The sequence below is a fragment of the Canis lupus genome, chromosome 32, assembly GCF_048164855.1.
Source record: "Canis lupus baileyi chromosome 32, mCanLup2.hap1, whole genome shotgun sequence".
NCBI lineage: Eukaryota > Metazoa > Chordata > Mammalia > Carnivora > Canidae > Canis > Canis lupus.
The window spans coordinates 30,029,098-30,044,914 of NC_132869.1; the positions used below are offsets into that span (position 1 = coordinate 30,029,098).

Here is a 15,817-nt window from a genome sequence, read left to right on the forward strand (position 1 = left end):
CACTCGTATCCTTGCCATATGCCATCAATGACTAATAGAAACAACAGAAGGCATAACCCCAGTGCAAAAGCAGCCAAAGATTTCGAAGTGTGGGAGCAGGGCCCTTGACAAATATGTTCTCTGTATTCCCCCTGCACTGAAGACCTGTGCCAGAGATGTGGTCAAGGGGCTCAGTACCCTCCAGAAAAGGCTTCCACTTAGGACCATTTTTTTTAAATGCTCTGTAACTATTAACTTTCCACTAGGATAGGACTGGAAGAGGAAAGGGGAAAGACACAGAAAGTAAAGGTAAGTGTTATATGAATATTTAACACACACCTACAAAGTTTTCACACTTGTAAACAATGCACCAAATATTTTATTTCTCTCAGTAGTTCATATGCAAGCAATTAACTCTCAAAGCATTTTTAAAAACACAAAATACATTATACTTTACCAATGAATTATTTCTATCCCAGAGGATTAAATCAAATTAAAATGTTACAAACATTTGAAAGTTTATTTTTACCTCAACTGAGATGAATTTAAATATATCTATAAAAAATTTTAAATCAATGTTTTGTACATGCCATCAGTATAATACGGTTTCTTAAATATTTAGGACATTGTCAATAGCTGTGATTCCTATGAAATATATAATCAGATATCTCAAATTCCTGATTAAGTCAAATTTAAAGATACAAAACACTAGTGCATTTGCTATGAAATTCTGTTTATGATGCTTCTTTTAATATACTGCAATTAACTACTGATACAGAAATTCTGTTTAAGGCTAGAAGTTTTATATATGACACGTTCCTTCACAGAAAAAGAAATGATGTTGAAAAGGCAAGGTCCACCATACTGTATCAGAGATCAAGTACCAGATAACTGGTACCCTAACTGATATTAGGGTATCAGTTGTTATATCCTCTTTTTGGAGTCTATAGTAGATAATAACTAGGAAACATTTTAAAAGTTTTACGGCTTTCTTACAAAACAGATATAAAGTTTGTAGAAACTTGACCACATATCAACAAAAACAGAGCAAATCAAGTATGTCCACATCTTCATTTCTTCAATTCGGTGATTTGAAATAAATGTTACATTAAAAACCATGAGCAAATATAAAGATTCATTCAAGGATATTAAATACTTCTCATCATTTTAAAAGAAACTTTTATAGGCAGTATATCTCTGATCAGCATAAGTGAGATGTGGAAAGGACAAAAATAAAATACTGTACTGAACTGATTCTCATAAGCTTGCTCCCTCAAAGGCTACACTTACCAGGTATTTTCCACAGTGTTGTCATATGTGCCTTATTTTATTTTTATATAAAATAACTAGACATTTTTCATACTTCCTAGTAAGTATTTAAAATACATTTCAAGGTATGCAATAGGATTAAGCATTAGTTTATGATGCCCATAAAACTCTTTCAACTTATAAAAAAATAATTTCTAGAAATATAAAAATATCAAGCTTTTCATATTTCTGAGTCTCGAAAAACATAAAGTACACTATTTTCATGTATCAGTGTTATAATTGTGCCACTTAAGTTCATCTCAAAAGAGCATGTAAATAATTTCAAAAGTTTTATGATGGCTACATTACAGACCACAGACCACAGATAGTTTGAGATTTGATTTTCCATATGTTTTTATATTCTAATGCAAGGAAGAAAAATAAGCACCAAAGTAAAAAATGTTTTTATTAGGAGAAAAATAATGTTTTCATGAAGAGAAAACAGAAAACATGTCATCTCTCCCTTTAGTGGCTTTTCTTCAATTATCTGATTTACCAAAAATATGAACTCAGTTCAATTACTGAACAAAGTACCCTTAAATAAAATAGCCAACATGTGTACAAAGGTTTGTCCAAAATCTCCTAAAGAACACCAGTCATTCTAAGCTTTTTTCTCGTTCTTCAGTAAGAACTTTAATTAAAAACAAGCCCATTGCCCTTTGCTTCACAACTTTAATATTAATGGAAATTCCACTCTGAGTTTAAAGTGTTATTTCTTTGAGGGCCTGACCCATATAGGGGGCAGCGTAGAAGTGAATTGCTGACATAGACATGGTTACAAAATTAGAGTCAAAACTAAAGGGGAAAAAAATGGAAAATCCAATACCAGTTACCCTAGAAAAGAATTCAAGAACTGAAGGATTGCTTTAAAAATTCTCTTTAGCAAAAAAAAAAAAAAAAAAAAAATTCTCTTTAGCAAGATAAAGAAGAGTGATTTATAGACAAGACCGACAGTTGGTTTTTCTCCCGGTAGCAGCCCTCTGGGGCTGCTTTAATAGTGTGATTAAAATGGTATTTGGGGCCTGAGAAGTTTCAGTGATGACTGCTTCTTCAATTTTTGCTGTTGTCTCATTGATTGTGCATCATCAATGGCATTATATGCTTTCTGTAAAATAAAATATTTACTATGAATGGTAAAGACAAGTACAGGCTCATCTATGGGTAAAGGCAGAAAAGCAAGAGTTGTAGCTTTCCATACAGGTCCAACAGCAAAGAACAAGAGTACACTAGTCCATAGGTGTAATGTGAAATAAGACCCTTATGCCCTAGTGAGCCCACAATATATTATTTTAAGCTAATATATCCATCCAGAGTTAAAATTGGAAAATCTTCTGGGAGAAATAATCAGTATAACAGATTAAAAAAATTCTTCCAGCTAACAACAAAGGAGGCATTCTGTAAAGTCAATGTTTACCTCTGCTGTGGCGGCGTCCTGCAGGTAAATGCTCCGGTAGCCATAACCAGCACTGTCTTTTTTGTGGAATAGTCCCTGCTCCTGTTTCAAAAGAAACAATGACAGAAAAATTATTCTGGGGAAGAAAAAAAATCAAACCCTTAATTGGATGCTTAAATGTCAATTCTATTTTATAACCAACAGACTAACCAAATATCCATATTCAGGTATGATAAGAACTAAATCATTTCAGTACAAGGATAGTGGTTCCATATGTGAGTTGTTAGAATTTATGAAATTGGATGAGTACACATCTATCTGGGTAAAATAATGGCTTTCTACAGGCTATGATAAATAGCCTACAGAAACACCACTTGATAACTCACCACATCTGACAAATCAAAAAACCCTTCCTTCATTTCCTTGGCTGGTAGATAAAATTCTTATATAATGTAAAACACATTGAGTCAATTCTCACCACTGATGTGAAAGAAAAGTGATAACTGAGGAGACAGTAATATATATGCAGAGTGACACAGTTTTCCCTGGTTTGAAAACTATGTTTCATATACCAAGGGGTACTTTCAATTTCAACGCTCTACAATGAGGTAAGGTTGAAATGCAAAATGGTATTGTTCTACAGTTCTTTTATTTGTAAATTTGTATGAAAAGAAAACATAAATTAAAGGATAATAGTACCTGCATCTCTATTAAGTTTTATGATAAATGTTTTTCAGATAGTTCCAATAACAGGTATCATTCTTGTTTAGGAGAAAATACACATTCCAAGAATAACCACCCTCAAAATGACAATTTGTAGTTTTTTTTTAAAGGGGTGAAAATAAATTTATAATATATATAAGAAAAATGATACATTTCAAAGTAAAGTGAAGCCTGAGAACTATGCAAAGGGTTGGGGTATCATTTCTGTTAATCACTTGCTATGTAATTAAAAGTTCTTCCTTAGAAAATGATGAGAGGGATCCCTGGGTGGCGCAGTGGTTTGGCGCCTGCCTTTGGCCCAGGGCGCGATCCTGGAGACCCGGGATCGAATCCCACGTCGGGCTCCCAGTGCATGGAGCCCGCTTCTCCCTCTGCCTGTGTCTCTGCCTCTCTCTCTCTCTCTCTGTGTGGCTATCATAAATAAATAAAAAAAAAAAAAAAAAAAAGAAAATGATGAGAAGGGAAGACATGAAAGTATTATCATATACTTAAATTGTATTTACATTTAAGTAAATACATTTAATGTATGTACATTTAATGCACTTAAATTTTGTAAGTGCCAAATGTGTTAAAACAGGAGTGTTTCAGATATACTTGTAATTATCTCCTAAAAGCCTTAAAAAGGGAATCTTCCAAAAAGCATCTAAGATTACAGCAGAATAATTATTCATATGAAGTAAAAAAAATAATAATTCTTATTTACTAATGCTTTACTCTACAAAAAGGAAGCATCCACATCTTAATTCTTCTACTGGACACTTGACATAATCAAAGACTGTCAAAAGAATACAGCACAGAAATAAATTGACTATACATCTTTCCTTACATTTCACCATATTATAATAACAATAATATAATCATCATCACAATGATCCTTCAAACACTTTGTGTAGTTAGCTGTAAAAGACAGCCAGAAAGCACTGGTTTCCACTCAATTAACAAAGTCTTGGCTCTAAACATGTAATTCATGTTTTTTTACCTTGACTGGAATTTTTAGCATGTTTCCATGGACACTGGGAGGAAATACAAAATCTTCAAATGGACATTGCCAGTCTATGGACATATGGCCTAGGATTTCAACTTCATTTATACACAACACTCGCCTGTTTTTCAAAAGGAAACAAAAGCATGCAGGTAGTCATAAAGATAGTTCATTATTCTAATATTTCACTTTGCTGGATGGCACAGGCAGTATTCAGTAAATAATATAACTTGGCACTAAACAAATATGCTTTACATTTAAAAAAAAAAGCCTAGGTAACTGTCAAAGAGAAAATATGGCACCTACCAACTAACACAGCAGACTTTCAAAAGTTCCCCTTCTGCCAATCTTGCAAAATTCAGAAAAGTGTCATTTTTTTTTAACTGACCGAAAAACTTAAATCATCTTTGAAACACATAAGGAACAGGCTGTACTCTCATCTGGGAAGCAATAAAGGCAGAAGCCCCTGAAAATGTTTTACTTGGAAAATTATTAATTGCTCTTTACTGTCAATCATCTATGCCTTCCAGTCAAGAAAGAATGTGCAGGAAATGTCACAAACCTCAAATGTCAGCAAAGATTCACTTTAGGCCTACTAATAAATATCAGGTTTGAACACTTTAACACTAATGTACTGTATCAGAGTGAGTATCCCATTTTACTTAATAGCAAGGAGGAGGAGATGGGAGTGGGGAGGAGGAGAAGGAGGCAGAAGGGAAAGAAAAAGAAAAGAAAAATCACGGAATCCTTAAAGGACATCCACACTGATTTTCCAGTGTGTGATTCAGATTAATTACTGATATAACCATACTTGATTCTGATTACAGAAAGCATAACTAGGAAAGTAAAGGAATTGTTAATTCTACAAATATCCAGGGTGCTAGAGAAACCAAGAAGATAGTATTTCTGCTTGAGAGGCACTTATAGGTTAGAAGGGAAATAAACATGTAAATATTCTGACAGCAAAATAAGATGAGTGCAGAAGGACAGTGTGCAGAAAATTATTCCGGAGCACAAGAAAGAGGGACTGATTATGTGGGTAAAGTATGTGGTATAAGAGCTGATTCTTGAAAGAAAGGAGTTCTCTATGTGGGAAAGGGAAAAGATAGTCCAGACAAAGGGAGCAGAGCACTAACATAATGGAGGGTACAAAAGGGGAGGGTTTATTTGAGGAATGTAGAGGTCTATAGCTGGAATATTACATATACACAAAGGTGAGAAAATTAGCTTAGTGCCAGATCTTGAAGGGTTTTTGTTGTTGTTGTTGTTGGGGTTTTTTTGTTTTGTTTTGTTGTTGGTTTTTTTTTTTTTTTTTTTTCAATTTTAGTACATCTTGACTTTAAATCTGTAAGGTAATGGGAAATTTCATGATCAAGTTTCCATTTTAGAGTCACAGCTCTAGTGGCCAAGGGAGGAGAGAAGGGATAATCAAAGTAGAACACTAACAGAATAGTCCAATCAGGGAACAGAACCTCAGTTAGGACAGTAGCTATGAAAAAGGAGGAGAGCAAGGTGGATTCTAGATGCTTAGGAGGTAGAGCTGAATGAACCTGGTGACTGATGTAGGGTGAGGATTGAACTAAACCTCCAGCACTATTTCTCAGCAGAGGAACTACTGGAATTTGGGGCTGACTTGGGACTGTTGTGTACTGTAGGAAGTTCATCATCCCTAGTTCAAGGCTTCAAAGGGCCAGAAGTGCTCTCTCATCATTGTGACATCCTTCAACACCACTCCATATTCTAAACAGTCTCCAAGAAGTGGATTCTATCCCTTCACTTCCTGTTCCAGAAGAGAATCACAAGAGCTAAGAGTTCCAGATAACAATTACAAATCACTGTGTCAAATGCAAATTCACCATTCCCATTGTCTTCACATTCTCTTTTCTCTTCACCATGCCAATAATAATATTGTTCTCGTAGCACTCTAAATCCTTTTCATTCTCTTCTTCCCATTCCATGTTTACCAGAGCTCAAATCTTGGTCTTCTATTTGACACACACACTGGAAAATCTCCAAGATCTCAACTCCAATCCTTATCTAAACTCCAATTATCTACACCTACATTTATAATCTACATCTCTATCTGTCCCCTGGACTATTAAGGCATCTCTACCATGATATCTCAAAGTGACATGAAATTCACTAAGTTTAAAAACAGAAACAAAAACAATCTTTTTCCTTAAATTACTATAAATGATAATACCAATACTCTTGGTATTTAAGCCCCAAACCAAAAAGTCCTCTTATATTCCTTTCTCTTCTAAACTCAATCAACGCCAAGCCCTAGTCTTTTCAAGGCTGTCTTTGTTCTTTTAGTTTAGGCCTCACTGCTTCCTATCAGAACCACTGCCACAGTCTATGTGGTAGACAGAATTCTACTATGGTCCCGAAGATTCCCTGTCCTCTAGTATATAGACCTGTACAATCCCCATGACTATGAATATGATGGATTTCTCCCCCATGATTAGGTTTTATTATAAGGCAAAGGTGATTTTAAGAAAAAGTTTATCTGCATGGGCATGACATAAACACAAGGCCCCTTTAAATCTGGGTTAGAGGCTGAGAATCCAGAGTGCTGGTTGCTGAACTGAAGAAGCAGAAAGCCACATGGCAAAAATGAGGATAGGTTCCAGATGCTGTTAGCAGATACCCCGCTCACAGAGATCCAGGAAACTGGGATATTAGTCCTACAACTGCAAGGAACTGAATTCTGCCAACAACATTAAGTGAGCTTGGAAGTGGATTCTGTCCCAGAGCCTTCTAAAAAGGAAGTTTATATTTTGATTTAAGCCTGTGAAACCCTGAGCAGAGAGCCCAGCCATGCCATAGCCAACTCCTGTCCTAGAGAAATTGTGAGATAGTAAATCTGTGTTATTTTAAGCTGCTAATTTTATGGTAATTTTCTATGCAACAATAGAAAACTAACTGGTCTCTAACTGGTCTCCCTGACTCCACTGTGAGGCTCATCCATTTCGACATCTAAACTGCTGCCAGAGATCTTTCTAAACTGCAAACATCATCATATTAGTTCTCGTGCACAAACCTTCAGTGGGAGTGAAAAAAAGAGAGACTTACGTGTGAGCTATGTGCATATACCTCTATGTGAAAAGCTGCAATAATGAACAATAAAATATCTATACTTTTAAAAAAATTAGTAATCTTCCATCACATTAATGATAAAATCTATACCCTTCAGATGTCATGAGCAGATACCTATGACTATTTCATCTCCCAATGCTTTCCCACCAACATCCTGCTGTCCAGCCATTTCAAATGATCATACTGTTCAAAATGCCGTACTGTTTAATCCCTCTGACTGCCTGCTATTTAGGTATGAAAACTCCATACTCTGTAAGACAGCTCAAGCACATCTGCCCTAACACACTCCCCATGATACCTAGGTTCCCACCTTACTGAACCAAGACATTTTTCCTTTCCAGAGTCTCTGTATATCACTTTATCTTAGCATCTGGTATACTGTGATGTCACTAATAATGTGCCAGACCCTCCTTTAGATGAGGAGGGGACAGAAGATATAACTTTTAACTGTGTCCCTATTTCTGTCAGACACTGATAGTGCAATGGTCAAAATATGTATGTCCTCTCCCAAATCATACATTGAATCCCAAACCCAATGTGATGGTATTTAGAGGTGGCACCTTTGGGGGTGAGTAGGTCATGAGGGTAGAGCCCTCATGAGATGAGATCATCTCATCAGTGCCCTTATAAAAGAGGCCTGAGGAAACTCCCTTACCACTTTTGCCATGTTAGGACACAGCAAGATGGCCATCTACGAATCAGGAAGTGAGCCCTCACAGACACAGAATCTGCTGGCCCCTTGACCTTAGACTTCCCAGGCTTCAGAACTGTGAAATTAATGCTTGTTGCTTAAGCCACCTATCTATGGTATTTTTGTTATGGTAGCCCATACAAACTAACACAGAAGGTTAAAAAAAATGCCTATTCAGAGAACAATTTCCTAATGAAGATTACTAAAATACTAAGCAGGAGTTAGGACCAACTAGTGAAGATACAGCCTGATAAATTTAGGTCATGAAAACTTGTATTTTTTTTCTAAAAACTGATAAGAGAAACAATTCAGACTAAATTTTAGATAAACTCCAATATGGAAAAATTAAGAGCCCTATATATTGGAAAACTCAAAAAAGTCATTAAAATATTGATAATGTATTAGGTAAAAAGAGCTAATATTAATTTATAAAATATTATTTAAATTCAGTAAGAAAAAGAATGACATAATAAAAAATGAACAAAGGATATGAAAAAGCAACTCATGGAATAGAAAATAAACATACATGATGAATGTATTAAAATGTTCATACTCATTAGCAATCAAATAAATGCTAATTAAAACAAAGAACTATTTTCTGCCCATTAAGTTAGCAAGAACAAAAAAGTTTAAATAATAACACTAGTCTTAGCAAAACTCACAGGATAAAGAGCATTCTGTTAAACTGTTGGCTGAAAAAATAAATAAATAAAAAAAACAAAACTGTTGGTTGCATGTAAAAAAAATCAATACACTTGTTCTGATAAAACAAGTTAGCAATATATAAAAGAGTCTCAAAAATCTTCACGGTTTTCAAATCAGCAATCCCACTGATAAGAATTCATCCTAAGGAAATAATTATAGAAAAAAGACTGAGTTGCAAAGATATGTTTATAATAATACAGTACTGGGAGGGAAAAACTGAATATCAAATAGGAATAAATAGCATTTAAATAAGTCATACTATATCCATAAATACAATATTACAGTCATTAAAAAGTATGTTATCTATGAATATCTATCTAATGGTCTGGGAAGATGATAATAATACATTGGTGAAAAACCTAGGTTAGTTAAATATACCTACGTATTTTTGTACATAGTACAAAATTCATACTTGAATGTACTGCAGCTGGCTGTAGAAATACATAGTTTTTACAAAATACATACGTAGCTGGATGGTGGGATTGCTGGTAAAGGCTGTTTTTAGGGGTTATCATAATTTATGATTCAAACCAAAACATTTTTAAAAATGAAAGGGAGGGGATCCCTGGGTGGCTCAGCATTTTGGCGCCTGTCTTTGGCCCAGGGTGCGATCCTGGAGTCCCGGGATCGAGTCCCGCGTCGGGCTCCGGGCATGGAGCCTGCTTCTCCTTCTGCCTGTGTCTCTGCCTCTCCCTCTCTCTCTATGTCTATCATGAATAAATAAATAAAATCTTAAAAAAAAAAATGAAAGGGTTAGTTGCTAATTGGGACAAAAGGTGCAAATCAGCTCCGTTCTAAACAAACTACAATGTGTGGTTACTTTGTTTTCATCTTTTAAATTATTGTCTTTATCAGGGGTGGGCTAACTACAATCTGTGAGCCAAATTCAGCCTATGACCTGTATTAGTAAATAAAATCGTACTGGAAAACAGATACCCACCCCCCATTCATTTACATACTGTCCATGTTTTCCCACCACAAGGGCAGAAATGAATAGTTGGGAAACATACTATGGCCCTTGAAGCCTAAATATTTACAATCTGATCCTTTAAAGAAATTCTGTGGACTCTTGATCTGTACTATCTACAATGAATAAGCATAATTCTAGCAATAAAAGAGTTATTTTTTAAACACCAACTTTAGAAGAAATGCTATTTTTATGTAATCATTAAAGGTAAAACAGATCAGCATAATGATAATTACCTCAGTCAAAGCATTTCCTATTAGAGTCTTCTAAAGCTACAAGGAGACTAAATAATTGTACTGGTCAGAAATATCTTACTAATTACCTCCCAAAAAACCTCTATAAGTGACTAGATTTAAAGTTACTATGATTTTTCATTTTACTTGAAGAAAAACCAGATATATAACATGTACAGTAATATTCCCACAAAGTACTTAAATCAAATAAGTTCTAAAGTATTAAGTATTACCAGAAACAACCCACCCAAAAAACCCGATTTCTATTACCTAGTTTTGAATTACATAAAAGGTATACAATTTTAAAATGAATTAACACATTGCCATTGTAGCTAAGTACAACATATAGTATAAATAAACACTGTTTTGAGTCTAATCTAGTGCACAAAATACAAAATTATGGGCATAAAAAATAAATGATTATAGTCCAATCAGTAAAAAACACTTTTTAGATTGTTTTGCGCATATTTTTACTTAATGGGCAAATCATGTGACTGGTTAACTCCTTGAAAAAGTTTGTGGTTTAAGTCTGAATCCTATCATTTTAGTTTTCCTTTCTCTTCTTCCAGCCAAATATATTTCAATGCAGTAGAGTAAGGAATCTAATGCAGATTTTTGCCTATTGTAAATACTCTGCCTTAATCCTATTAAAGTATATAACTTAGAAGGTTCTGAAAATTGTTAACATTTAATAGTCATTTTGGAACAAGTGATATAGGAAAAATTTCAGGAAAATAAACTTAGTGGTTTAGTCCAAGTTTTTCTATTTGGAAAAATTATCTACCATTCCCAAAATACTTAGAAAAAAATTCGAAAAAACACACAGATGTAATACCATCCTTAAAAAAGGTATGCTAATCATCTAAAATAAAACCTTATAGTAAGAAAAAGTAATTCATGAACCCAGTCTCCATAGCTGGATTTACAATTCACATGTAATAGTATGACTACTACACCTACAAAGTCTATTCTAGACCCCATATCTCAGTAGTTGTTTAACTGGGATAACCTCCTTAACTATGCTGAGTCTCAGTTTCAGCATCTCCAAAACGAGAGGGTTAGAACAGATGATTTCAAAGGACTCATCTAGATTGTATTTTTGTGACTAAATGACAGTGAGCATTTTATAATTTTAGTATAGTTCTCCAAGTCCTCTGCCATTTTAGTTTTCGAAATTCTTGTCATCTATATAGTTTGCATTTGAAAAAAAATGTCACTTAAAGTTAATACCTATTTGTAATCATAAGGATTGCCTTCTTGCTTCCAGAAATAGCACAGTGGTATCGATACGTCTCTCCTTCTAACTTTCTGATATGATTCTGAAAAGAAAACAAGACTCAAAATTTGCATAGTACATGCATCCAAATAGTATTTCCAATACTGTATATTAGTTAATTATAGTAACAGTGCTAGTTAGGGAAAAAAATATTAGAAACAAAGGCACAATATTGGCATATGAAGCTAGAAAAATATTCACAGCATAACTCTGAGTGTGCCTTAAGAGACAAATCTGTATTAAATGCTTACTAAATGATCTTATAAAATACATCTCATTCTGTGACAACACATAGGTTTAAAAATATCTACCAGAGGTAATCACGCATTTTCATTAATGGAATACGAACATATGCTAATATGAAGTGTGACATTAACGTTATAGGGGTTCTTAACCTTGGGTCCATGGAAAGACTCTGGGAGGTCTATGAACTGCACCTAAAATAGCACATAAAATTTTGAAAATGTGGTTCTGCAACTTTTCTCAGAAGATGGTTCATATTTTTCATCACTTTTTTAGTAGGTCTGTGATCCTTCTCAAAGGTTAAGAACCACTGATTTATATAGATAGATATACACATAATAAAATTTCAAGATAGCTGATCCTAATGCTTTTGAGTATTTGGTCTTATAGATTAAACATGCATGAAAAGTACATGTATGTAACAAATTATATTCTTGAAAGAAAAGAAAATATAATGTCAATATTAACAAACATGAAAAATTTCTAAGATTTCAAATAGCTGGCACAATTTATTGCTAAAGACAATAAACAAGCATAAATAATTCAAGTATAAATATTAGCACATTAAAATACATTTATTTTCATTTCAACTATCTCCAAACTATTGTGATTTGAATTAGCACACATTAAAAAATGAGTAAAATAGTTATTTTTATAATTAATGCTAATCGAATATTATTGACATTATCTATAATGCATGATTAAGGATCAGATGATATAATGTATATGAAACTACAGAACATAAATATAACTAATAAATAAGACTATAACATTTATAACCAAGAATACATCAATATTATTAAAAGGATAACAATCGATAATAATCACAAGCAGAGAAAACACATTTGTTATTTCAATGCTTACATACACATTTTCCAAAAATTCTTGGTTCAGTCATTCCTGGACAGTTATGAAAAGCCAAGAACAAAGAAGATGAATCCCAGAAGTGGGATCTCATCTTAGAATGAGTCTCAGAGACAAGTGGTATTTAAGTCACTTGTTTCACATCTTGCCTTTGTGGATTAGCTAAAATCTTTTAACATTTATACCTTAAGTTCTTTAATTAAGAGAAAATGGGAAATGAATAGAACAATTCAGTATATTTATTTTTAGCTTTGAAATTTAAATGCTAAAATATTTAGATGTGAGATGCAATGTAAAAGAAATACTACCCACTTTCCATTGTGTATGCATTTTCATTAGTTATCAGGCTATTGTATTCTGAACCACTGAAAGCTTTTAAAGTATAATTTATCATCATATTTACTACATGATAGAAACTGTTTTCAGCATGACTAAAATCCACTACACTCTGAGATCAGATTAAGATATTGAGTCACTGATGGCAGCAGAAGACCAGATTATAGTTGATAAAATATTTACTCCCTTCCCAAAATGCAACTTGAGGAATTTACAATATTTAGCAAAAGCATTCAATATTTTCAAGTAAATTCTAAGGAAATAATATATGAAAAATCAATATGTATAATGATGTTTATCACAGAATTATTACTATTAGTAAAATAACAAGTATTTTTAAGGCCAACAACTTGGAATGGTCAAATACACATTGTTAAGTTTACTTCAAGAGATGGTAATGCAAGAATTGAGAATGAAGTATTTCTATGAACATGGAAAAATATAATTAAAATTAAAAAGCAACAAACATTTTAAATATTATATAGTCATAAGCATGTGAACCAAGAGAATATTAAATAAAAACTATTTTTATATATTTCATATATGTATCATATATATGTGTGTACATATAATATATATGCATGTGTAAACAGTAATTATCTTAGGAGAATAAAGGATAAGCAGGAAAGTATATCCTATGAAAACATAGTATATGATTTAGTAACTTTCCAAGCTGAGTCAAGAATACAGAGCAATACTCAAGAGAAAAGGAAAATAGGGTAAGTGAAAAGATGCCCAAATAATTTAGAATGTACCCATATTACAGTAAGGGCTGGGAGGACAGATTTTTACACTCTAGTGTTAATACTACATGTTTTGATATACTTGGTCCCTTAAGGACTGAAGTCTTACTTCTTTTGTATATCCAGCACAGTTTAGATAATAAATACTTCATACCAAAGTGATTACAGCAAGAGAGGCAAGGAATGAAATAGCCTGAATTTAACTATCTATGCCTACCCTTGTTACTCATGGAAAAAAATTATCAAGTCCTCTCATTAATGTACAATCATTCTATTTTTTCCAGTAACTATAATAATATAAAGTTTAAAAGGTTGTCTGATATCATAACAAAAACTAATAAATCAGACAAGATACTCAGCTAAAATAATAAAAAGTTACTTGAATTTTGTGCTTATAGACATACAGTTATAAAAAGGGAAATCACAAGATTAATAACATAAAGAGCTAAACAAACAAAAAGTAAACCATAAGAAAAAAATTTAAACAAGTTATACAATTTCCCAAAAGTCAAGTCTCATTAAAATTGCAATATATCCAGGAAAATTAAAAATTGTTATTTTTACCTAAGAAGGAAGGCTAATTATTAGTGATGATTTAAGACAGCATCTTGAATTAGTTACTGTGCTTGGTTCTCAGAGAAACTGTACATGCGGTGACATTTATGCCAACCCTCAATTATCTAGGCACAAGAAAAGTTTGTCAGCTATGGTTTTAGGCTGATCTTTAGGTGTCATTCTTTCTTCTTTAAGTGCTTGTTTTAAATAAGAAGCATTCAATTTATTCTTTCAGTAACTGCAGTTTAAACAATACATAATCCAACTGAACAGTTATATGTCAGCCGTTTCACTCTCTACAAATGGACGGTACATTAAATATAAGTTTACACTTTGGTTTCAATTTTGGGGAGAAGAATGAAAGTTGCCAGATAAGATGCTGCTAAATCAAATCAAACATTTCAAACATTTCTATCACTTATAAAAGAAGAGAAATCAAAACACAATTGATTTTCAGAACTATTAGGGTACCAATTTCAAAATGACACTTTAGAATAATTTTTGTTCTCATTAAGATAAATCCTCCTTAAGAACTTAAAAGCAAAAAGGATTGGTTTTTAAAAATAAAGATATCTATAAAAATAAAGTTATATATAAATTCAATGGACACATAAATAATTTGCCGAATTACATGTTCTACTCCTATTTATGTTAATTAAAACATGTGAAATAAGCACAACCAACAAAGAGATGCAAGTTCTGGGGATGCTTGGGTGGCTCAGTGGTTAAGCGGCTGCCTTCAGCTCAGGGCATGATCCTGGAATCAAGTCCCACACATCAGACTCCATACAGTCTCTGCCCCTCTCTCTCTGTGTCTCTCATGAATAAATAAATAAAATCTTTAAAAGAAAAAAAAAAAAGAGATTCAAGTTTTGAAAGGCAAAAATGCTAATGGCTGCTTAAGTCTCTGCCTTCTCTCTCTCTGTCTCTCATGAATAAATAAATAAAATCTTTAAAAGAAAAAAAAAGATTCAAGTTCTGAAAAGCAAAAATACTAATGGCTGAGGATGTATGTAATATATATATAATATGATTGCCATTTGTCCAGTGAAAGTACTGAGAGGTTAAAAAAAAAACAGAGATTAAGGGAACATGTTCTCAAAATTCATGTCTCAACTCTTATTGAGGTCTAAGGACAGACCAACAGCTACTTCTATTTCAATTATTAAAACATATGCCCCAGTTAACACCCCTATAATTTGATTCAATCTCGGATGATGTGTGAAACAGAGTTATGTAATTCCATCATCAGGACTCACAAATGTAAAGAATACAAAATAGACTGGACCTGACAATTGTCCTTATTTTTCAACTTTACCTGAAAGTACATGAATACCATAAGAAAAGATAAAATTTTCAAAATGATAGTAAAATTGCTTCTGGACACAAAGTCTTTCACCAATTAAAAAAGAGGAGAGTTTATTTCCTACACCCTCTAATTTTTTTTACTAATCTCTTATTCCTGTGCAGTATTACTAAGAATACCATCATCTTTGTTTGTAGTCAAGCTACTACAATAAAAAGCTGAGAGGTGAGAGTTGTAAAGAAAACTTCATTGAAATGAACACTCAATCTAAATAAATCAAAGACAGTCAATTAATACCACAGTTTGTTTTGATTTTTAAGGATGAAATCAAGTAGTAGTATAGGAAACATTTACTCCTGTATTTCCGGTTCTTGCTGTGTAGGCAGAAAAAGAAAGAAAATAAAGTTAGAAGCA

The 15,817-nt window shown here is 33.1% G+C and overlaps 1 protein-coding gene across 5 annotated transcripts in view; it reads right to left on the minus strand.

The window, feature by feature from the left end:
- Positions 1 to 326: 326 nt before the first annotated feature.
- Positions 327 to 15,817, minus strand: part of VPS13C (vacuolar protein sorting 13 homolog C) — a 168,828-nt gene continuing 153,337 nt past the window's right edge. For 2 of the 5 annotated variants that reach the window (XM_072808964.1, XM_072808963.1), the window contains 4 exons: positions 11,311 to 11,399; positions 4,383 to 4,506; positions 2,702 to 2,782; positions 327 to 2,392 (listed from right to left, as the gene is read on the minus strand). In XM_072808964.1, coding sequence (XP_072665065.1) covers positions 2,291 to 2,392; positions 2,702 to 2,782; positions 4,383 to 4,506; positions 11,311 to 11,399 — 396 coding nt within the window. In that variant the 3' untranslated portion in view covers positions 327 to 2,290. Of the gene's footprint in view, positions 2,393 to 2,701; positions 2,783 to 4,382; positions 4,507 to 11,310; positions 11,400 to 14,106; positions 14,223 to 14,838; positions 14,937 to 15,632; positions 15,778 to 15,817 lie in introns of those variants that run through there. The other 3 variants (XR_012022719.1, XR_012022721.1, XM_072808965.1) reach the window with 3 other exon arrangements.